General features: G+C 46.5%; 1 protein-coding gene across 3 annotated transcripts in view; it reads right to left on the reverse strand.

Moving 5' to 3' along the window:
• Nucleotides 1–24,249, reverse strand: part of LOC138522087 (major histocompatibility complex class I-related gene protein-like) — a 301,035-nt gene that overhangs the window by 186,870 nt on the left and 89,916 nt on the right. For all 3 annotated transcript variants that reach the window (XM_069635333.1, XM_069635332.1, XM_069635330.1), the window contains exons 3-4: nt 10,116–10,379; nt 8,338–8,601 (exon numbers count right to left, since the gene is read on the reverse strand). In XM_069635333.1, the coding sequence (XP_069491434.1) occupies nt 8,338–8,601; nt 10,116–10,379 (528 nt within the window). The remainder of the gene's footprint in view (nt 1–8,337; nt 8,602–10,115; nt 10,380–24,249) is intronic.

Consider the following 24,249-nt stretch of genomic DNA (forward strand, 5'->3'; position numbering starts at 1 on the left):
TTGAGCACTGAGCTCTATTTTGCTCTGTTGACTCCGTTGTTCAGCCTGCCGCAGACCTGCTCTAAGGAGTCAGCGAGCGCGGCGAGGAGCAGGTCTTGGAGTAACTCAGTCGCAAGACTTTACAAGACTATTCAGACCACCAGGCATATTGCCAGTTGCTAGCCAGTTGCTAGGTATATCGGACAGTAATGTGTAAACAGCAGCTGGGGAACGGAATAATATCTAATTTATCTAGTTTGTTTGCTGCTCATTGTGTCTCAACGTGAGCAATATTATAGCAGCATTGTGGAGCCACAGTGGAATCCCTAAATTCAGAGGAACTTTTGAGGGATAAATCGGGTCATAGGAGGGTAAGATAATGGTTAAAGAAGTAAAACGCTGCCCTCTGCTCTGTTGTCACATCAAATACAAGACTATAGGGATGACGATCTTACATTTTGAGGATCTTTCCCCACGGTCTTATATAGGGGCTGGGGACGTGCGTTGCTGATATTGGGATATACACACTGCATTTGCGTGCAAGAGGCTGCTGGGGGCTGCTCCGTTGATCTCACATGCACCTCTCTTCACAACATTGCCTAACGCTATATGCGTAGAATATTTAGTGCTTTGCGAAAAAAATAGCAACTGTAGCTCTGCCGTCCCGCGGCTTTTGTTACTATTACGCAAGCGAGAGACTGCAGGGGTTTTGGCCCCTTTGATCTCATGAACAACGAATTCCCAGCCCATTGATTCTGCTCAGAATCCTCCTCGCTGGGCAATACTTATCCAACGATCTCAGACTCATCCCCGGCGTCAGTTTCCTACGGGGGCCTTTTCTTGAATACTACAACCAGCGCCCCGCTTGTGACACGAAACAGCTTGTTGGTATTGCAACAACGATCGACGATGGCAAATTCAGCCAGACCTCGAACCAGATTGCGTGGGAAAACAGAACTCAACCCTATTACCTCTCCACCTCTTGTAGCGCAATTAACCATTGAACAAGCTAGGTTTACCCACAAACAGAGAAAATCTGGAACTCTGACACCACAGGAAATAAGCATAAACGGCTCCAAACACCAACATATAAAGCCAAGAAAAGCATTGGAAAGTCGTCTCTCAGTACAACTGAGACAGAACGGGAGACCTTGCAAAGCGACAGAGAACTGATAAAGTCACCAATTACAGCGCCTGCTTGCCCACCTGCTGTAGGATTAATCGAGGCACCTAAAAGCCTCCAACAACACAGCGTCTCCACCTTTATTACGCCAAGTCGATAGATGGGGGCTGAAGATCCTACCACCAGATGTTGTAGTAAGCAGTCAATGACACCTAATGAAGATGAAAGCCGGAACCCCCAGTGATTGCAACAGAAGGAACAATGCTTCCTGAACAGCATAATCATGCACAACCCAAAGCTAATCACACTGAAAAGTTGAATGCGGACATAAAAGAGAATGTAAACACTGATGTCTCAGAGTGCACCCCACTAGAGCCTTCCCCACGTTCCAAGTGCAGTGAGCTCACCAACCTAGATCGGGTAGCGGCTCCAGATGAAAAGAATTTCCAAATGTATCCAATCCCAGACCTAGAATTGGATAGTTCAATACCACATCCTTACAAAACCTCCACTCAGGCAGTGGCTCCAGATGAAAAGAATTCTCAAATCGATACACCACCAGACCTAGAACAGGATCGCATAGTAACACACCAGGACAAAACTTGCTCCTATAAACCACCTTTCCAGGACAACATTTCTCAAACAATCTTATGAGGAAAACGCAAAGACAGAAAACACGTGCCAGACAGATCTTGCAATTCCACAGAATTTGGCCTTCTTGGCCAACTCAGCACAATCAACCGATAACACAAAAGTCCAATATATCACCACACTGGAGATCAAAGAAAGAAAAAGCTTGGTTGGACAAACTGAGATGGCAACAACAATGTGACTCACGAATGAAAATACAAGACTTTTCACTACGATGCCAGCACCTACCAAACAGAGCAGCCAGACTATCCCTGGATATCACAGAAATTGAGTCTCTGGTGAGCTGCATGGAAAAAAGGAAGGAAGTATTTGGAGACCTATGTGATATAAGAAAAAAGGATAATCAAGTAACTTCGACACCAGTGAATAGAAGGACTCAAAGGAACCCATTTGTTTCTCTCCCTGCTAACCCAGACATAAAAGGTACCTGCGAGTCAACAGGGCAAGCTACAGCAACAACTCAACCCTAATATCGATCATCTTCAAGATATTTACGTGAAAGGAGGCAAACAAAAGGAATAAAATCTTCCTTATCAACAGACAAAGATAATGAAAACAGATGCCAATGTGAAGACGCTGGTCAATGTCAAAACCAATATTTACCGACCAACATGACAAAGCTGCAAAACATGTTGATTACGGTTACATCCCAGTCCATGATTCCTTTCTTAAAATTACAAGAATCCACCAATGACAACATTAAAGCTCAAGCAACTTTACTTGTTCCGATACACACTAAGCAAATCCATATTAGAAATGTTATCTCTAGTATTGAGAAAAGGCTTGATATGGAAGCTGAAGAAACAAGGATGTGGCAGGCGAAATTATTCGACTTGGCTAGGTCTGATCGTGCAGATAAATCTCAAATGACCGCTGACCTCCTGACCTGGATGAAAGATGTATCACAAAACCGACTGCGTTCACAGATTGGAAAAGCGAACATGAAAGACATCATCCCATCTATCCCTTAAATACATACGGATAGCGCCATAACCAATACCTCTATGAGGAAGGATAATAGTCAATCAGTAGTAAACCCTAGTGCTATGCCGGTCGCCTCCACAAGCGCCAAACACATTTATAATAAACAGCATGTGAAACAGGTAGACCCTATTTACATTTTCACACATTCAAAGAACAACCCAAGCACTCAAACAAATAAGACCACAGGGAAGAAAACAAAGAAAACAGAATAAACAGACAGGATCAAGAGTGTTCCTCAGGAACCTATCAATGCCTCAACAGAACCAACCTAAAATACCCACTAAAAAAGATCTTACCGCTTCAAACCAAGGAAATTTGAACACAAAGACAAAAGAATGTCCTTCCAAACAACCCCAGTTAACACCACCGGTACCAGATAATCAGGAACATTCTATAAAATTAGAAGATTTACTAAATGTAACGACTCATATGGAGGACCCAACAGTAATGTCTTTCGACTTATCAACTCATCACTAAAAATCATAGATCAATATGATATGGACCTATCGGTTCAATCAATTTCGGCATCTCTCTCATGTGAAAAGTTTCAGACAGAATCTCTTATTTGGCTGAGAATAGCAATTCAAGAATTGAGATATCATTAGTCAGTGATACAGTTCCCCCTCATCGAAGGACGGAAACACTAAGCAACAAAGATCCTAAGAAAAAAGTACCTTCATGTCAGATGGTCGATACTCAAAATTGTAATCTAGCTGAGTTGAGTTGCCCTCGGAGAGAGACTTCCCACGATCTTAAGTTGCCGATATTTATAGATCCACGGCATCCAAAGGATAAATATTGCATCAATCTGTTTCGCTACTAACATCGAAATGACCCGTTGATACTCAACAGGACAAATGTATTGCACCAATTCCACGCAATACCTCAGTTGAAAGCAATATGTTCGAAGGATATCAAGGTGGTCTCATTCGTTGACGACAATGCTTTAGACAGAGCACAGTTTGAACTACATACTTAACAAGTAAAGAGTCAAATCCTATCTATGAAACAAATACTACACTGCTTGGGATTTCAATGTAACGAGGCTTCTAACCTTTTGCTGTATGATGCAGATATCGGGCAATTTACAAAACAAGAACCCCGAGACAATGAGGATGATTGGGCCAGACGCCCACATCAAAGAACAGTCTCGGCAATTGGCAAAATGGAAAATGCACCATCATCTCAGATTAATCCATGAACAGACCAAGAACTAATTACACCAAACATTTTATATGAGGAGATTCGACGGACCAAAGATAATGTTGAACCAACAAACTCATAACCACCAGTAACAGTAATTAACAAGTACTGGTCCCTCTGTTCCTGGAATACCAGAGGTCATTCGCATTTATACGATCAAATAACCCCTGATTTTGAGAACTTCCATATAATATGCTTACAGGAAACTTGGATCACGCACACCCCCCTTGCTGTGATGGATACATAACCCTCATCAATCCTGCTATTCAGAGATCTCAAGTTCGACCCTCTTCTGGTATGCTAACCCTGCTTAAAATCGAAAAAATGGTCATTAATCACCATGATCAATCTGAACTAATGGGTCCAAGGCTCCATTATACAAATCTTAGAAGACACAGCATTACCAGAACAACAGCAATTGAGGTCCGCCCTCTCCAAATTCCTAACGATTATTAATATCTACTGGAATCCGCCAGCCATTAACGGTGGAACATTCATTGACAGTGTATTTTCATACACTGACGAAACCATCGCCAAATACACCAGTGTTGAAATGATTCTGTGTGGTGACCTTAATATTCACCTATTTGATGTAAAAGGGCGCACTCTCAAACAGGATGCTCTTTCCCTGCGTGCCCGCAGATGGAAAACAGAAACCTCAATAAGTAATTTGGTACCTCGACAGATGACCAAGATCAACTAATCCCTACCTGGAGTCGGGGGAATTCTAGAGCCATCATAGACTATATCTGTGTCTCCTCTGGGCTACAAGACCTGATACTTAACACCGAAAATATTCCAACGCAGAATCACGATCACCCCAAACTTCCATTTTGTGTTTGGGATCCCACCAGCTGAGAAAGAAGTATCAGGCCCCTCCTCTAGAAGTACATGGTACAACGACGAGACTACGGCTAACTCAGACCCAGGTGAATAGTTTAGCAACCCAATTTAAAGAGTCACATTTGGATGATAACAACAAACTACACTATGAGTGGCTGTTAATACCGTTTAAACAAACTGTGTGCTGGAAAGGAACAAATACAAAGACTCATACTCACACATACAATAGGGAAATCACCAAAAAAAAGAAAACTACGAAAAAACCTCAAATTCTTACAGAGAATGATGAATTATGATAACATCAAAAAGATGAAAACAGCCAAACAAACATACCATAACCAGCTAAAATCTCAAAAATGTATCATATTACAATTGGATGCAGTGGAAATGCTCGCAACATTCAAGAACACAAATTTAAGAGCTGTGGAATCTACTAAATAACAACTCACAACATCAGAATCAACAGCTAGAGGGAAAGCAGTGTAGCAGAGTGCAGTACCACACACTAGAGGGAACGCGGTGTAGCAGAGTGCAGTACCACAGACTAGATGGAACGCGGTGTAGCAGCGTGCAGTACCACAGACTAGAGGGAACGTGCAGTGTAGCAAAATGCAATACCACAGACAGAGGGAAAGCAGAGTGCAATACCACAGACTAGAGGGAACGTGCAGTGTAGCAAAATGCAGTATCAGAGCTAGAGGGAAAGCAGTGTAGCAGAGTGCAGTACCACAGACTAGAGGGAAAGCAGTGTAGCAGAGTGCAGTATCACAGACTAGAGGGAACATGCAGTGTAGTAAAATGCAGTACCACAGACTAGAGGGAACGTGCAGTGTAGCAGAATGCAGTAGCACAGACTAGAGGGGATGCGGCATAGCAGAGTGCAGTATCAAAGACTAGAGGGAAAGCAGTGTAGCAAAATGCAGTATCACAGCTAGAGGGAAAGCAGTGTAGCAAAATGCAGTATCACAGCTAGAGGGAAAGCAGTGTAGCAGAGTGCAGTATCAAAGACTAGAGGGAAAGCAGTGTAGCAGTGTGCAGTACCACAGACTAGAGGGAAAGCGGTGTAGCAGAGTGCAGTATCACCAGTGTTACTAGAGGACGGACTGTATGGTAGAGTAGAGGACCATAGGACTTTTCTCAGCAGAGTTGGCAGCAGGACTCTGTGCTGTTTATCACCTACCATTACACAGGCTTCTACGTTCTTGCTGCTATGTGGTCCCTTGGGCGGTATCTGATTCGTTGCCTTACTCTCCCGTTTGCATGCCCAAACGCACAGCTTTATTGAATTTAGTGATGTCTGCCACATGCACAGCTCCCCACCTCTCCTGTGCAGCCCATGCACAGCTTCTCAACCCTCCATGCATAGCTCCTCACCTAACCTGTGTCCCATACACAGCTCCCTGCCGCTCCATGCACAGCTCTCACCGCTCCAGACTCCATGCACAGGTCCCACCTCCCCTGCATGCCCCATGCACAGCTCCCCACCCATCCACATCTCCCCACCCTGTCTGTAGGGCCCATGCATAGCTCCCCACCCATCCATGCACAGCTCCCCACCCTGTCTGTAGGGCCCATGCATAGCTCCCCACTCATCCACAGCTCCCCACCCTGTCTGTAGGGCCCATGCATAGCTCCCCCACACCCATGCACAGCTCCCCACCCTGTCTGTAGGGCCCATGCATAGCTCCCCACTCATCCACAGCTCCCCACCCTGTCTGTAGGGCCCATGCATAGCTCCTCCACACCCATGCATAGCTCCCCACCATGTCTGTAGGGCCCATGTATAGCTCCCCACCCACCCATGCATGCATAGCTGCCCACCTTCCTGTGGCCCCTGCACAGCTCCCCACCTCCCCTGTGCAGCCCATGCACAGCTTCTCAACCCTCCATGCATAGCTCCTCACCTAGCCTGTGTCCCATGCACAGCTCCTCACTGCTCCGGACTCCATGCACAGGTCCCACCTCTCCTGCATGCCCGATGCACTGCTCCCCACCGCATCTGTAGGGCCCATGCATTGTTCCCCACCCATCCATGCAGAGCTCCCCACCTCGTCTGTAGGGCCCATGCAGAGCTCCCCACCCATCCATGCAGAGCTCCCCACCTTCCTGTGTCCCATACACAGCTCCTCACCGCTCCAGACTCCTCCATGCACAGGTCCCACCTCCCCTGCATGCCCCATGCACAGCTCTCCACCCTGCTTGTAGGGACAATGCATAGCTCCCCACCCTCTCTGTAGGGCCCATGCATAGCTCCCCCCCACCCATGCAGAGCTCCCCATCCAGTCTGTAGGGCACATGCATAGCTCCCCACCCATCCATGCACAGCTCTCCACCCTGCCTGTAGGCCCATGCATAGCTCCCCACCCATCCATCCATGCACAGCTCCCCACCCTGTCTGTAGGGCCCATTCATAGCACCCCACCCATCCATGCAGAGCTCCCCACCCTGTCTGTAGGGCCCATGCATAGCTCCCCACTCATCCACAGCGCCCCACCCTGTCTGTAGGGCCCATGCATAGCTCCTCCACACCCATGCATAGCTCCCCACCATGTCTGTAGGGCCCATGTATAGCTCCCCACCCACCCATGCATGCATAGCTGCCCACCTTCCTGTGGCCCCTGCACAGCTCCCCACCTCCCCTGTGCAGCCCATGCACATCAACCCTCCATGCATAGCTCCTCACCTAGCCTGTGTCCCATGCACAGCTCCTCACTGCTCCAGACTCCATGCACAGGTCCCACCTCTCCTGCATGCCCGATGCACTGCTCCCCACCGCATCTGTAGGGCCCATGCATTGTTCCCCACCCATCCATGCAGAGCTCCCCACCTCGTCTGTAGGGCCCATGCAGAGCTCCCCACCCATCCATGTAGAGCTCCCCACCTTCCTGTGTCCCATACACAGCTCCTCACCGCTCCAGACTCCTCCATGCACAGGTCCCACCTCCCCTGCATGCCCCATGCACAGCTCTCCACCCTGCTTGTAGGGACAATGCATAGCTCCCCACCCTGTCTGTAGGGCCCATGCATAGCTCCCCCCCACCCATGCACAGCTCCCCATCCAGTCTGTAGGGCACATGCATAGCTCCCCACCCATCCATGCACAGCTCTCCACCCTGCCTGTAGGCCCATGCATAGCTCGCCACCCATCCATCCATCCATGCACAGCTCCCCACCCTGTCTGTAGGGCCCATGCATAGCTCCCCACTCATCCACAGCTCCCACCCTGTCTGTAGGGCCCATGCATAGCTCCCCACCCATCCATGCACAGCTCCCCACCCTGTCTGTAGGGCCCCATGCATAGCTCCCCATCCATGCACAGCTCCCCACCCTGTCTGTAGGGCCCATGCATAGCTCCCCATCCACCTGTGCATAGCTCCCCACCTTCCTGTGGCTCCTGTGGCCCCTGCACAGCTCCCCACCTCCCCTGTGCAGCTCATGCACAGCTTCTCAACCCTCCATGCAGAGCTCCTCACCTAGCCTGTCTCTCATGCACAGCTTCTCAACCCTCCATGCAGAGCTCCCCACCTTCCTGGGGCCCATGCACAGTTCCTTACCCCTCCTCAGCAGTCTTTCCTTGTCATTCTTCAGGAGTTTCTGCAGACTCTCGGTGCACTCCTTCTCCAAGTATTCAGCCTTATCTTGGCTAAAGGCACTGTGCTGGTACTTCCACTGGTAATGGCTGCTCTCATACAGAGGCACCCCTCCCTTGCCCTTCTTGAAGCCGAGGAGGTCCTCACCATCGTAGGCGACCTGCAGAAATCCCTTTGTGACGTTATTCAGGAGCGTACACCCGGTCACCGTCTGGATGGTGTGCAGACCTGGGGAAGAGAAGGCCATCAATCAAAGGACCCAGAGTAAAGGTGGTGGGAAATAAAGTGTGGGTGAGGGTTAAGCCTTGGACAGCCACCCAGGACTGCCATTACTAACCCACGGTGTATGCATGTTCTCCTGTGTGGCAGTGTCAGGGACCCAAGACTGTTAACAGGGATTGGGGATTCCCCACCCCCTAGTAGGAGACCTACCAGAGTTTGCCAGAGCCAGTCCTGCCTCAGAGGTGGGGTTTACGAGTTGGGAAGGATTCAGTCTCTGTACTTTGTACCTGTGCCTGTCTAACTACCAACTTTCCATGCCCCCTACTATTGTGCACAATGCTCACCAGTATTCTTCTCTTTTTCCCTTTGACCTACAATACCCAGAAGTCCTGGCGGTAGAGGCTAAAGAGAGCAACCCAACTGGGAAAGAGCCAAAGTGAAACTCAGGACCATGGATCGATCTGCATAACAATCCAGCATTTCAGACGCTCCATGCGACATGGACAAGAACTGTGAAATTGACTATGGCTTTAGTGGGCCGCCATTATCATGGACAAGAACTGGGAAACTGACTATGCCTTTAGTGGGCCGCCATTATCAAATGCTGGCAGACCCGCGTAAGAGAAAGGGAAAGGGTTAAAGCCAGTTATGTACTTTTTGCTATACCTGTAACCAGGTCCCTGTGGAGAACGAAGCCAGCGGTTAACCCGGGGAACAGGCTGGGAGAGAGAACCAATGCAAGGAGAGGGGGTCTCAAACATCAAGGCAGTGTGGGTAGTTTGGGTGACGTCAAGAGAGGAGAACCGACCAAGCGGAGGAAGGACGTGCAGAGGAGTTTGGAGGAGGATTGCTAAAGGAGCGTGCAAGGTTTTAGGTGTGGGTGGAGAGGGGGAGAGTAGTAGAGCGAGGGAGGATAGAGAAAGTAGTAGCAAGCAAAGGACCATCAGAGAAGAGAAGAGGGGGAGACAGGCGAGAGGGAAGAAGAGAGAGTAGAAGAAAGGGAGAGAAAGGATAGATCCAGGTGAGGAGTATAAGAGCATGTAAAGAGACGTCTCAGGGGGACGTGGGTTAGTGGAAGGCACCACCTCCTGATAACATTCAGATTGAGGGGGGACCAGATGAGGATCCACCTAAAAGGTCCCAGAGATATGAGGCGTTTGCATTTAGGCCATCCCAACCAGCCAGTCAGTTATTAGGCAATAATGGTCCGGTGATCATTTTGGGGGTTAGGGATGCCTGGACTTGGATAGGGTCCACCCAGAGGAGATGAGGACTTAGTGAGAACCTTGGCACTTATATTACACTTTAGTAAAAACCCTTGAACTGTCTTGGAGAGTTGGTGTGTTCTTGTGGCTGTCGCACCTATGACCCTTCCCACACTCTGGTCTGTGCGTGTTCCACTAAATGCCCCCTTCAGGTCTGTGCATGTTATAGTTATGCATGTGTACCTCTACCACACACCCCCTCCACGTCTGTGCATGATTTATCATCACTCACCTTCGAGCTCAGATCTCACCCACCTCTGGTTTGGTTGAGTTGGATTCCGATGGTGAGGAGTTCAGCTCTGATCACCCGCTCTGCTTCTTCTGCGAGGTCTGTGTACTTCCCCCAGTACTGCAGATCCACAGCCTTCTCCACCCAGGGGGCCTGAGGCTCCAGCCTCCGGTTCTCACTGCTGTAGCCCTCGATGGGGATATCATCAATGTACCCCACTATGGAGAAGCGGGGGATCCCGGGGACCTCCTCCGAGAGGCTGCAGGCAAAGTAGCGCAGAGAGTGCGAGTCTGGGAGAGAGGAGGAAGTAAAGTGGTGGTGAGGGGGGGGCAGTCGTTTGCATCCTGGGCAGCAGGTAAGGCAAGCAGGAATAAGGTTGGACCCAGGAGGTTTTAAATCCCAGAGTAAAAAGGTGTGCGGTGTCCAGGACGGGGTACATGGTGCAAATTTGTCACTTGAATCGAGCATACATTCAAAATAGGTTTCTTTCTCCGGGTTAACCCATGACAGGTCAGGGGAGTAAATTACGATGGAGTCTTCGGGCCATGATATCTTGCATTCCCACAAAAAGGGGTTTAGGGGTACCAAGGAAGGAGCTGTTTAGTGTCGGTTGATTGCTTGGGTGCAGAGTAAATCTAAAATGGGATTATCTGGAATCTTACTGTGGGTTGGTATGGTATTGTTTATTTATATAGCACCTACACACAATCAAGTGTTTCAAAGCACTCAAGGAGGGCGGTAACATGGGGAAAAAACCAACAGTCGCTCAGAGCCCTTGAAATTCTGCGTGAAAAATACATGTAATAGTTTGGGAGACAGCAAATAGGCCATGCGGCGATTCTGCAGTTTTAACAGAGCAATTTCAAGGGCGAACAGACAGACGATCTTCAGGCGTGGTCCGTACGGATTGTGCAAGTGCATAGACGGTAACAGAGAGGGGGAGAATCAAGTGCACCAGGTCGGTTCAGACTGGGGTTAGTGCAGAGAGCCACTCTTCAGTTAATTTCTCAAGTGCATTGGGTGGGGTGTAGAGCCCTGGGGTAAGTGCGAGAGAGGACTGGCGGGGGTGCTGGGGACCAGTGAGACTCTGAGGTACACCCGGCGGCCAGTCAGCAAGCTGTAAGGAAGATGAGGGAGAGAGGGGAAGAGAAGAGAACTAGGTTAGCAGGGTAGAGGGAGAGAGAAGGAAGGGGAGAAGAGGAAAGTCTTGAGAAGTTTCCGGAATTTAAGGAGAGCCGGCTCAAGACAAAGGATGGCAGGGAGGCTATTCCAGAGGGAGGCGCCTGCTGAGGATAAGGATCTCCCTCCAAATCTCTGCTTGGAGAACCTGCTCACTCGCAGAAGGTTGGAGGTAGATGAGCAGAGGGCTCGGGAAGGACAGTATTTAGGTAGGCAGCGTTGCAGGTGGGTATGTCGCAGGCCCCAGAAAGCCTTGTGAACAATACAAAGGGTCTTGAATTTGATCCTTGCAGCCACGGGGAGGCAGTGAAGGGATTTCAACGCGAGAGGGATGCAGCCCCTGGGCTTGAGGCCAAGGATAAGTCTTGCAGTTCTGTGTTAGATGAGTTTCAGGGGCGCAGGGTAGAAGAAGGGAGGTTGAGGAAGAGACTGATACAATAGTCCAGCCTGGAGAGAACCAGGGCTCTGGAGACAGTGAGCCTCTGGGGGAAAGTGAGAAAAGGTAGAGTACCTTTGAGGTGATAGTTAGACTTTTTAGAGATGTCTGAAATGTGAGAGGAGAAGGAGAGAGTGGAGTCAAAGATGACCCCAAGGTTTCTTGCTTCGCAGGTGGGTGTGGGTGCAGGGCCAAAGGCGGCCGGCCAGACCAAATATGGGAAGGCGGGAACAGCAGTCCCAATGCAAACCATCTCAGTCTTATTGGCATTGAGGCATAGGTCGTTTGCAGCACACCAAGACTGAACAGCAGACAGTCAGATATGAGCGAGGCGGCGGCGGCTGGGGGTAGCCTGAAAGATAGTTGCGTGTCATCCGCGTAGCACTGGAAGTTAGAGGTGAAAGTGGCAATCGCACATGCCAGGGCAGCCATATAGATGTTGAAGAACCAGGGGGATAGGTTAGATCTCTGGGAAATGCCACGGGTTGAGAAAGTGATTGTCGAGTGAAAGGCTCTTGATTTACACCTGGGATGGGCGGTCGGAGAGGAAGGAGGTTAATCACGCCAGAGGCTGATCCGTGATTCCCAGGGTGTCACGAAGACGTGCAATCAGGATGTTGTGGTTAACCGTGTCGAAGGCAGAGGAGAGGTCAAGGAGAATGAGGATAGAGGGGGTGTTGGTGTCAAGATTAGAGAGCAGGTCTTCACAGGTGTTCAGAAGAGAAGTTTCTGTGCCTCTGGATGCTCTAAAGCCAGATTGATGGTCGTGGAAGGAGCCAATAGATTCAGTGTGGAGGGTAAGCTGAGAGCTAGCCAGTTTCTCCAGGAGTTTGCCCAAGAAAGGAGTGATGGAGATAGGGCGGTAGTTTGCCGGAACGGAGGGTTTGGCAGAGGGTTTTTTGAGCAGAGGGTGCACAAGGGAGTGCTTCAGGGCAGTTGGGAATGCTGCAGTGGAAAAGGAGAGAATGCAGAGATCAGCCAAGTCTGGGGTGAGGGAGTCGATGTTGTCTTTAATGGTTTTGGAGGGGCAGTGGTCTACCTGTTTGGATGAAGCTTTCATAGATCAGACTTATCTGGTGACCTCATTCGGTGTGACGGGCGAGAGAGAAGAGAGGGTAAGAGGAGAGGGGCCAAGGGAGGCTCAGGTGTTGGTGTATGCTGTGGTGTGGAAGAGAGGGTGGACAGGATGTCTTGGGTTTCTGTGGTGAAGTGTGCAGCCGGGGCCGAGCAAATGTCCTGGGTGGGTGTAACAGAAGAGGCTGCTGCAGGATTGGCCAGTTCCTTGCAGACTTTCAAGAGTTTGGCCGTTATCCTTGAATTACCGTGGGAGCGTTCAGGTCAGGATAGTTTGCATCCCCACAGTAAAAAAGGGTGATGGTGCATATCAACTGCTTGGAACCAGAGTAAATTTAAAAACAGGGGTTGGGTGCATAGGCATTATAGACTGGTAATGAGAAACCTGAAGGTGTCTCCCTCGCTAGTCCCGGAGATCGGTCATCCAGGTGGCCAGGACACGGCCATCGCTATTGGATCCAGTTCCTGGGGTGGACCAGTGGGGAAGGATCACCTGGATGCAGGGTCTTCGGGGAGTGGAAGTGGGACACCGAAGGGTGAGACGTGGTACCCCCTTCCTTATGACACCTTCCCCCCCCATCTTACCCCATAGGGTATCTAGAAACTCTACCCCCACCCCCTTTCCAACACAAACACTTTCTTACACTGTGTGAAACAACAGACTAACATCATAGCCATTTACCGGACATGTCCCAACACAAGGATCAGGCAGAGTCAGGCAATTGCCGATAATTACACACACACCGGACTGCCCTTTCCCTTTCCCACAGGGCTAAAAGGCTGAGCACGAGAGCACCCTGAGCAAGGCCGAACGCACGAGGAAGCAGTTATTCCAGAACGGCAGTTCAGACAGAGGAGAAAGGCGGCGAGACCTGAAGGGGCGACAAGGAGGGAATTGCCCTTGCCAACCCAGACCCACAAAGCCTCTGAAAAGGGAGTCGTGAGACTGACAAGTTCAGCTGGCGTGTGGTGAGACAGATGTCAACGGTACACAGGGCCCTCCCGCACGGATAGCCAGGGTGGGGAGAAGCATTTGCCGCCCTGGTGCTCTCCTTGACTCATGAGGCAAGAAACTCCAACAAGTTCAGCACAGCCTGTGAGTCGGAGAGAACTGATAGTGTTAGTCCAGAAACAACCCTAATCATGTATAGTATGTATATTATGTTGGGCAGAAACCAATTGCATCATGTGACAAACATCGCAAACACAGAATCGCCAGTATAACCAGAGGGTGTCCATTTTGTGTAATATCCGCCATTTGCTTTTTTTCATTTTCTGTCAAATGCTTTGCAAAATGTATTTTATTCTGAAAGCTCCTACATGGTGCGAGGCCACAGACTGCATGTTGAAAGATCAACCCAGACAGGAATGTCAAACAGTACAGAAATGCATTGTTTTCCTCCCTCACAAAGTCCTTGCAGGCAAGCAGAAACGGCATTTAATCAGCAGCCCAGGTGCCGACCTGTCTTACCGAAGCTGTAGCTTAGGCAGTTAAAGCAAGAATTATATTCTTTTCGCGGATCTGCCTCAGAACAGTCTGACCCCTAGTTCACAAATAGAAACGGGTAGATAATGTTTGATGGAATGTGTCTCTTATGAACATGATATCCTTGCTGAACAAGTGCTTTATTTTCTCCATAACAAAGAACTGTCTCTGCAACTGTTGCTAAAATAAGTATAAGTAGATTGAATAAGAAACTTGTCATAAATGTGTCATGATTATCAATCACCGAACCCTAGCCCTAGAAGATACATTATGGGCGGTTTGATTTGTCTTCAAAGATTGCATGTTTGTATATATGTTGCCGCTTGAGCGATGCTCGCTCTCTTGTGTCTCACGAGGTCTGGGTGACACACGTTGCGAGACGTTAGACCCCAGTCGGCCAACTGAGCATACATTGAAATAAACCATATTACTTGGAAAATCGAACCTTGTGCCTCTCGTATCACTAGTATATGGTGATTGTGCCTTAGTTTCCATATGCGGGGTGTCTTTACGGCCTAGCAAAAATAGCGCCCGAATAGGGATCCTCCCCCTTTTGCTCCATCGTATACGTTGAGTTTGAAGAAGGCAAAAACGAATCGAGGACAAAGCTGTCGAGCCGGGATCGAATGGTGTTTGGGGCGCCCCTGTAGAAGTGATGAGACTCCTTTGCAGATCTGTACACAGCCGGTCCCTGATCGACGAGTAGCGTCCAGAGAGCATCGAGGCGAGGGTCCTGAAACGAAGAAGATTTAGCCAGATACACAGTCAGAACGATTCTTGGTTGTGTCTGTATACGGACGAATTGCGTCCTGAGTGACGAATAGATGGATCAGGTGAGTCGTGCCCCGATTCTTAAACGCCCTGATATTGATTCAGAGTTGCTATTGCAAGATCAAACGCCCAGGGTAAGAAAAGGGTAAGGATGAATTATGCCCGGGAAATGGCCTTCCTGCCTAGTGGAATTTTTCCACTGCGGTAGACAATCTTTGGAAACTGGCCAGGTTGCGCCACCCGCAGGGTCGCCAGCATTTGAAATGTTTGTGAAATACGGAGTAGGGGCAATAATGTTTAATGCGATTTGGCATAAGCAGACCAGACATGTAGAAGACTTGCAGTGGCCTAATGATGGGAGTTTTGAATTAACACGTATAGAACACTTAGAATCAGTATTGCTACGCAAGAAGGCACGCCCAGCGGCATTCGATGTAGTGAGAGATTGGAGGAAAGAAGCTAATCTCTGTTTAAGAAGTAGAGAGAAACATGCGCGCAGACATAAATCAAATGTAGAGAAAGTGCTAGAAGTTGATGAGCATCAACAGACACAGGATCTTAGAAGAATGGACAGGGCTTTCCAATTAGGCGTACAAAAAATATATCCACAACAAGATTTGCATACATCAGATGAGCTAATAAACAAAATCCTGAATGAGCGAAGAAATGAACGTCCTCAAAGTAGTACTAATCCTATTGCTTCTCCACCTTATCTGCCTCCCCCCACTCCTGTTGTTCCATCTGCACCATCTCCCCCTGTGCCCGTGACATAATTTCCTCCATTGCCGTCAGCGTGAATTAGCAGCCGCTTTGGCAGGCAGTTCTGCAGAGAAGGGGCCTGCGCCACAAGGAAGTACTAGAGTTACTCGATATCCGGTTAGTAAAGAAAGGAAAGGGGAGCTGAAAGCCTGGGCAGAAACGTATATTGAAGGCGATGAGGGAGCCGTGCAGAATTCCATGTGTGACTTTAGAAGGGTTGGCAAACAGCAGTTATTGTTAGAATGCATGGCGGAGTATCGTGTGGGAAAATGGAGTAAATTAACTGGTACATTGACACCGCAAGAGTTGCGTGATCCAAATGTTTTTTCTCGTTTGCGGTATAATGCGTCAGAGGTACAAGAACATGTAGACCGGCTATTTGTGTTTAGAAACAAGCTTGATCAATTGAATGAAGAAATAACGAAAAAAGGTAAACAACTTGTTTCATATGTTCAGCAATGATTCTTGTCGACGTTAAAACCTGTTATTGAAGAGATGAGAATTTGTACGCGAGAGGCGCTTAGATGGATTACGGATGTCACCATTTCCCCGATAGAAGTGCATGATACATTTAGTCAGTATACACTATAGATGCAGAGAAAGGTATTGCAGGTCATGGTTGAGTATTTGCAAGATGAGTATTTGAAGAAGAATGCATGTTGTACCGCTGATTTAATGACAATATACAAAAGAGCATTTTCGCCTGAAACTGTAATGACTGCTTTTTCTCTCGATTTAGCTTTATTGCTTAGCAAACGAGCAGATGTAGAATCGCCTAGTTTGCAATTGCCTATGAGAGAAGTGCCCCCAACATTTGTCCCGAAAGTAGAGATTGCTGCCACTGAAACAACTGAAGCGAGCACGATAGAAGCCCATTACACAGCGCAGTTTGTACATGTCCCTTTTTCTAGACAGGAGGTAAACATCAGGCAGACAATCCCTGATTTTAGGGACAATCCGTTGGGATTCTATAAGGAAATTGAGTCCGTCTTGAATTCCTCTGTTTTTACATTGAGTGATACTGATCTACTGTTTCCTGTGATTCTTCCTGTAGACATATGGAAACAGGTTAGGAATATAAATGACGCAACTATATTGGGTGATACATGGGAGAATTTGACTAGAATTGATGGCGAGAGAAAAGCTGGAGAAAAACCGCTGCCGGTCATGTTGGCCTTACTAGCATGAATAGTACAGAAATTGAAAATTTTAATACCCGAGAAAAGAATAGTTTGGGATAAATTAACGGCTTGTTTACAGGGCAAAGATGAAGCTGCGACAGATTATTTTAATCGATTTGAAGAAGTATTTGCAGATTTCAGTGGCCAAGATTTGAGTACTGAACCCGGGAAGAGGTGGTTTGTTGATAAGTTCGTGCAAGGGTTGTTACCGAAAATTCAAAATTTAATAACGACATCTGAAAGTGCATGGCAAGCGAAAACACAGAGTGAAGTATTACACATGGCCCAATATTACGAGAACAGAGTAAATGCAGAGAAGGAGAAAGAAATAAGGGACAAAGGAAATTTAAGAACAAGGGTATTAATGCAGCAAGTAGCAAACAATAATAGAGGTGGCGGAAACGCACAAGCCAGAGCCCAATTCTCCAACATGCAAGATGGTCCAATAGGGATTAATCAATGTGCCCATTGTAAACAAGAAGGTCACTGGTGAGCACAGTGCCCACAGATACAGAATCGGAATGGGACTTTCCCGAGAAGGCAGAATAGAGGTCGCCCGGGAACACAAGGACAGAATAGAAACCCAAGAGCGCCACAATTTCAGAACAACCAGGGGAATCACAATCAGAACCAGAACCAGCAACCTCAGAATAGCACAGGAGATGGAAATGTTTTTGATAATCAGTCCAATGCATATTACTCTGGCGACTTTACACCGGATGATGTATTGTTTTACTAGGACAGCCCAAGACAGGGGTTGGAACCAGTATCTATTCCCGTAGACCAGAAAGGGCCCTACGTAGAAATGAAGGTTGGGAACAGGGAACACATTTTTCCAGTGGACACAGGTGCGCATGTTCAATTGACCATCAGCAGGGTCCAGAAATACCACTGTCAGGGCAAAATAATGTCTCAGTAGGGTTCTCAGGTACACCAGTAATTAGTCCAGTGTCACAGTCAGTTCCTATAACACTAGGTCCATTCACAGAGTCTTGCCCATTTCTTTTGACAAAAAATACTGGTGCAAATTTGTTGGGTTTAAATTTGCTGAAGAAGTTGAATGCGGTTATTTATTGTTCTCCTGATGGGGTGTATTTGACAATATCACCACAAAAGACTCCTGTATCACAATTTTTTTATCTAAACCATTACTGACTGAATTGAGTAAAGTACCAACTTTTATATGGGCAGTAAATGATAACGATGTTGGTTTTTGAAAGTAGAGCCAGTAAAAATTGTTTTGAAAGAAGGAATTACATTGCCGCGTATTCCACAATATAACATTTTGGCAGAAGGGGAGAAAGCATTGAAATGCATTGTGTCAGATTTAATTAAAAGAAACGTAATTGAAGAGATTTCAGGTAGCACTTGCAATAGTCCAATTCTTCCGGTTTATAAGAAAGGAGGTAACGACATACCGTATTGTTTCATAATTGATTTGCGCGGATTGAATAATGTTGTTGATCCACAATTTCCATTAGTCCCGGATGTGACTACAATTTTAACTATGATTCCAGCTTCTGCATCGCATTTTAGTGTTATAGATTTGAAAAATTCTTTTTTCAGCATTCCAGTACATCCAGATAGCAGATATTTATTTGCCTTTGCCCTAGGAGGACGTTAATTTACATTTGCACAAATTCCGTAGGGATATACTGAAAGTCAGAGTATTTATAGTAGAGCATTAAAAGAAGAACTAGACATGCTAGAGCTACCAACAGGTTGTGTATTGTTACAGTACATTGACGATTTACTGATAGCAGCAGACACAGAAGAAATTTGTAAAGAAAGTACAGTTACACTATTGACACATTTAACTACTGACACATTTAGCAGCACATGGACACAAAGCTTTGTTAAAAAAATTCCAGTATTGTCAAAAGGAAGTGGCCTACTTGGGCTACCTCCTTTCGAAGAAGGGAAGAAGATTGACACCACAAAGGATATAAAGCATCTCTGGTATGCCTATTCCAAATGCACAGAAAGAAGTCAGGGCTTTAATTGGCATGGCTTCATACTGTAGGCATTGGATCGCGAATTTCGCCCTGATTGTGAAACCAATAGTGGCAGTCACAAAGAAGGATGTTGCCCTGCCTTTGCCATGGAGCATGGCATGTCAAGAAGCATTTGACCTGCTCAAAGCTGCATTGTGTTCAGCTCCAGTTTTGGGCACACCAAAGTATGACAAGAGTTTCAAGTTATTTGTGCATGAAAACAATGGTTGTGCTTTGGCTGTTTTGACCCAGGAACAAGGAGGGAGAAATAGACCATGCAGTTATTTTTCTTCCACGCTGGATCATGTTTCATGTGCTTTGCCGCGCTGTTTGCGAGCTGTTGCTGCGGCTGCCATGTCAGTAAAACAAACCGAGGGTATGGTTTTAGGTCACACTTTAACCGTCATGGTGCCCCACGCAGTAGACGTTTTTTAAATAGAACGCAGACACCTCACATCAGCTAGGCTGACGAGGTATGAAATAGTTCTATTTGCACTGCATATTCAAATTATGAGGTGTTGCGCTTTGAATCCGGCTGAGTTAATGCCTCCTCCCAATGAAAAAGCGGGTGAAAAAGAATTCCCCCATGATTGTTTAATGGTTACTGAACAAGAAACGAAAGGAAGGATTGATCTAACAGATACCCCACAAAAAGAGCCAGATGGAGAACTGTTTTGTGACGGTTCTTGTTTTAAATTACCTGATGGCACATCAACGGCTGCATATGCCATCACAACACTGAAGAGTATTGTAGAAAGCAAAAGAATCCCATACAATTCAGCACAGGCTGCAGAGATAATAGCGTTAACCAGAGCATGTGAAATTTCTGAAAGCCTATATGTAAACATATATACTGACAGTCAGTACGCATTTGGGGTGGTACACAATTTTGGTCGACTATGGGCTGAAAGGGGTTTTCTGACATCACATGGAACTAAGATCCAACATGGCACTTTGATAGTAAGATTGTTGTCCGCACTTGTACTACCCAAACGATTAGCAATAATGAAATGGGAAGCGCATAAAAAGGTAACATGTAACGCTGGAAAGGGAAACGCATTTGCGGACAGAATTGCGAAACAAACTGCCACTGATTTGCACACAAAAATGTATTTTGAAAAGTTGAAAGAGGTACCATGCATGGTAGAAAATGGAATTGCCACAGTTAAGTAAATGCAAACAGAAGCAACTACAGACTAAATAAAAGCATGGTCTGAGGGTCCAGCAGAGTTAGACATAGAAGGTTGCTGGGTGGACAAAGAATAAAAAATGGATGTTGCCAAATGCCTATGTAACAGTGATGGTCACTATGGCTCATAGCCCAACACACATATGTGCTAAGAAAATGATCCAACATCTAGACACAGTATGGCAGAACCCACACATTAGAAAAACTGCTGACAGGCTGGTTCAGAACTGCATAACATTGGGCAAGGAACAGCGACTCCAGTAGGTAGTTTTGGCCCCCTCTCAATGCCATTTGAAGTAATCCATTTTGATTTTATAGAAATGGAAAGGTGTCAAAATTACAAATACGTCCTTGTAGTGGTCTGTGCATTTAGCAAATGGTTGGCGGCCTATCCCCTAAAAGACTGTACAGCAATGAGCACAGTGAAAGTGATGCTAAAAGAGTATTTTTCACATTTCGGCTTGCCACGTGTCATATGGTCAGATAACGGCCCGCATTTTATTGCAGCCGTGATACTGCAGATTTGCGCAGGCCTTCAGATTGATAAGATTCCATTCGGCCAGACACCCGATGAGTGCTGGTTTGGTAGAACGCCAGAACGGTATTTTAAAGAATAAAATTAGCAAGATCTGTGAAGGGAGTCAGTTGAAGTGGCCTACCGCATTGCCATTAGCTTTGTTGTGCATGCGAACCTCTGTGCAGGCCAAGACTGGACTCTCCCCCAATGAAATCGTCATGGGGAGACCAGCAAATGTTTGGAGTGCCCCACATCCTAAGCGTTTGAAAGAGATTGAACACCCTTTGCTCATTACTTACTGTAAAATGTTAACTCAAAACTTGCATTTAATTCATCAGCATGTGCAGGAGGCTCTTCCTGTCAGATATACCGGCCCAGGGCATTGTCTGCAGCCTGGAGAATGGATCCTCGTTAAGAACTTTGAAAGAAAATCTTCACTTGCACCACGGTGGAAGGGGCCTTATCAGATACTCCTGGCAACACAGACTGCAGTCCGAGTGGATGGCCGCAAATCATGGATACATGCCACGCATACGAAAAGAATTCTGTTTCCTTTGAAAGAGCTGCCGGATTCGAATGTCGAAAGAGAAACAGCTGCACTCGATCACAAAGATATCATCGCCAGTTCTCTGCCAGATGTGCTTCCTAAGCCAAAGAAAGGTCCTGGGGAGATTGCAACAAAGATCGAAAGGCCAAAGGTGCCGCAACTTTGTCCGAATACTGCAGCATCATCACTAATTGCATCACAGGCTGGCGCTGATCCGGTATCAGGAAATGAGAGTGCATTGTTCAGTGATCATACAGTACCTGGAGCCATAAGGTACAACCTACATTCTCAAAGTCGGAAGTGATTGGCGTGTTTGTTCTGCCTCTGTTCCCAACACAGATGGAATGGGAAACGGAGGCCTAGTGAAATGGAGCGTATGAGCTGTATCAATACGCATAAAATTGAAAGCTCTGAAACGCGGTTTCGCGGTGCTACCTTTGAAAAGTGAAGGACCAGTGTGAGCCTGTGCAGACAAGCGGGAGACACATGGTACCGACAATTGATGCTTGTTCCTGCCTTTTGTGGAGCTCTGTACAAATCAACATCAGCCTGCTGCCATTTATTAAGCAGGCTAGCCTGAATTGGCTCGAACGCTTTGCTGCTATTTGAACGCTTTGCTGTTTAACGTGTGTTGCTGTGGAGAACCTTTCTGCAACGAACATTGCCGAGATAAACATTGCAGACAATGCCTACACTTACTCCTGCTCCCTCCTGGACCGATGCTGTCGACATTGAAGACAAAGAGACTAAACGAGTCCCCAAAAGAATTTGTTTCGGAAGAAATATGCTAATAATTATGATATCACTTTGCATCTTGATTACATTGGTCCCAATATTTTGGTATCTGGAAACTGTGCATCCTTTGAGCTTTCTTTCACCTGCTACCAATGCTCCTGCCACAAGCAGCCCAGTACATGTGCTCTCTTATACTCTCCCCTCACAAGAAGAGAGACACAGAAGAGGGTATGATAATAACACATTGCTTTTGATTATGAATATGACTCATGCTATTCTGAATAGGTCCAACCGCTGGGTCTGCTCCCATTTACCCCAGCATGGTGGAAAAGGAATGGGTTGGTATGTACAGCCATTACCGCTTAATACTGCATGCTATATATCATCGAGTGCCATTATTTTACGGAAAGTGGAATTACAGTGATACTGGTCAATTGGATGGAACAAACATGGATGAGTTCGAAAAAGTGGTAATGGAACCAGTGGGTTGTTTCATATTTAACAGGGCGAGAATAATTAAACCGATGGCAAACCCAGTAGATAGGCTCTTTGTGCCTTCCAAATCTTCTGTAATCACTTTCCACATGGCTCCCGTAGGGAATAAGGATGTTGTGCCTCCCTCCTATACTATTAATTACAGTCCACGTACTGTCCCATTTTGCTTGCGAAAAAAGGGTTCCTATTCGGTAGGAACGTTTACTAGATGTATGAATATTGCAGTGCTTGAAAAAGAAGAGGAACCAATATATGTAGACGATCCTGTTTATTTTATATGTGGAGAGCAGGCCTATCCCTGGTTACCTAGAAATTGGGGAGGGACCTGTTACTTAGGAATACTTTTCCCTGGTGTATTCCTTTCCAAAACTTCAGACATATCTAAACTATCCAGCACTAGGCCACGGCGGGATGATACAAGACTGATTGCAGGCGATATAGCAAAGTAATTTATACCATTTTGGGGACAAGCAATAAATTCATGGAATATAAGGAAATTGTCTAGGGTGTTAGAAAGGACGATAAATGGAACTACCGATATACTCTATAACATGACACTAGAAGAGAAAGCAGTTAGATTAATGACACTTCAGAATAGAATGGCTCTTGATATAATTTTGGCTGATCGTGGGGGTGTGTGCAAAATCGTGGGGTCGGCGTGCTGTGTATTCGTAAGTGACTCCTCCCCTACGATTTTTGGAAGCGATCAAGAAATTGCACGTCCTGAGTTCTGATATTCATGTCCCCACAGGCGGTTGGAATCTAAACATAAGCACATGGTTTTGGGAACTACTGCGTTCATGGGGATGGAAACTAATTGCAATTTTAGTAACGGTACTTGGGATCCTCATGTTCTGCTGTTGTTGCATACACTGCCTGCCAATCTTTTGTTCTGAAATTACAAATGAATGTCTACACACAATAAAAGCAAAACCCACTCACATATTAAATGAAGGTGCAAATCACGAAATTGAAACAATGAAGGAATTCATGTCAATGAATGTTGAAGATGACGATTATAGTAGCATGCATAGTTCAGAATTAGATACATGGTCAGATGAAGATGAGATGTATGGATGATGCTCTTGGCTTACGGCCAAAAGGAGGGTGTGCTAGTCCAGAAACTACCCTAATCATGTATATTATGTATATTATGTTGGCCAGAAACCAATCGCATCATGTGACAAACATCGCAAACACAGAATCGTCAGTATAACCAGAGGGCGTACATTTTGTGTAATATCCGCCATTTGCTTTTTTCATTTTCTATCAAATGCTTTGAAAAATGTATTTTATTCTGAAAGCTCATACACGGTGCGAGGCCACAGACTGCATGTTGAAAGATCAACCCAGACAGGAATGCCAAACAGTACAGAAATACATTGTTTTCCTCCCTCACAAAGTCCTTGGAGGCAAGCAGAAACGGCATTTAATCAGTGGCCCAGGGCCGGCCTGTCTTACCGAAGCTGTAGCTTAGGCAGTTAAAGCATGAATTATATTCTTTTAGCGGTCCTCCTTTGTGGATCTGCCTCAGAACAGTCTAACCCCTAGTTCATGAATAGAAACGGGTAGATAACGTTCGATGGAATGTGTCTCTTACGAACATGATATCCTTGCTGAACAAGTGCTTTATGTTCTCCATAACAAAGAACTGTCTCTGCAACTTTTGCTAAAATAAGTATAAGTAGATTGAATAAAAAACTTGTCATAATTGTCATGATTGTAAATCAGCGAACCCTAGCCCTAGAAGATACATTATGGGTGGTTTGATTTGTCTTCAAAGATTGCATTTTTGTA

Source organism: Ambystoma mexicanum, chromosome 13 (genome assembly GCF_040938575.1).
Source record: "Ambystoma mexicanum isolate Mex_15411 chromosome 13, UKY_AmexF1_1, whole genome shotgun sequence".
NCBI lineage: Eukaryota > Metazoa > Chordata > Amphibia > Caudata > Ambystomatidae > Ambystoma > Ambystoma mexicanum.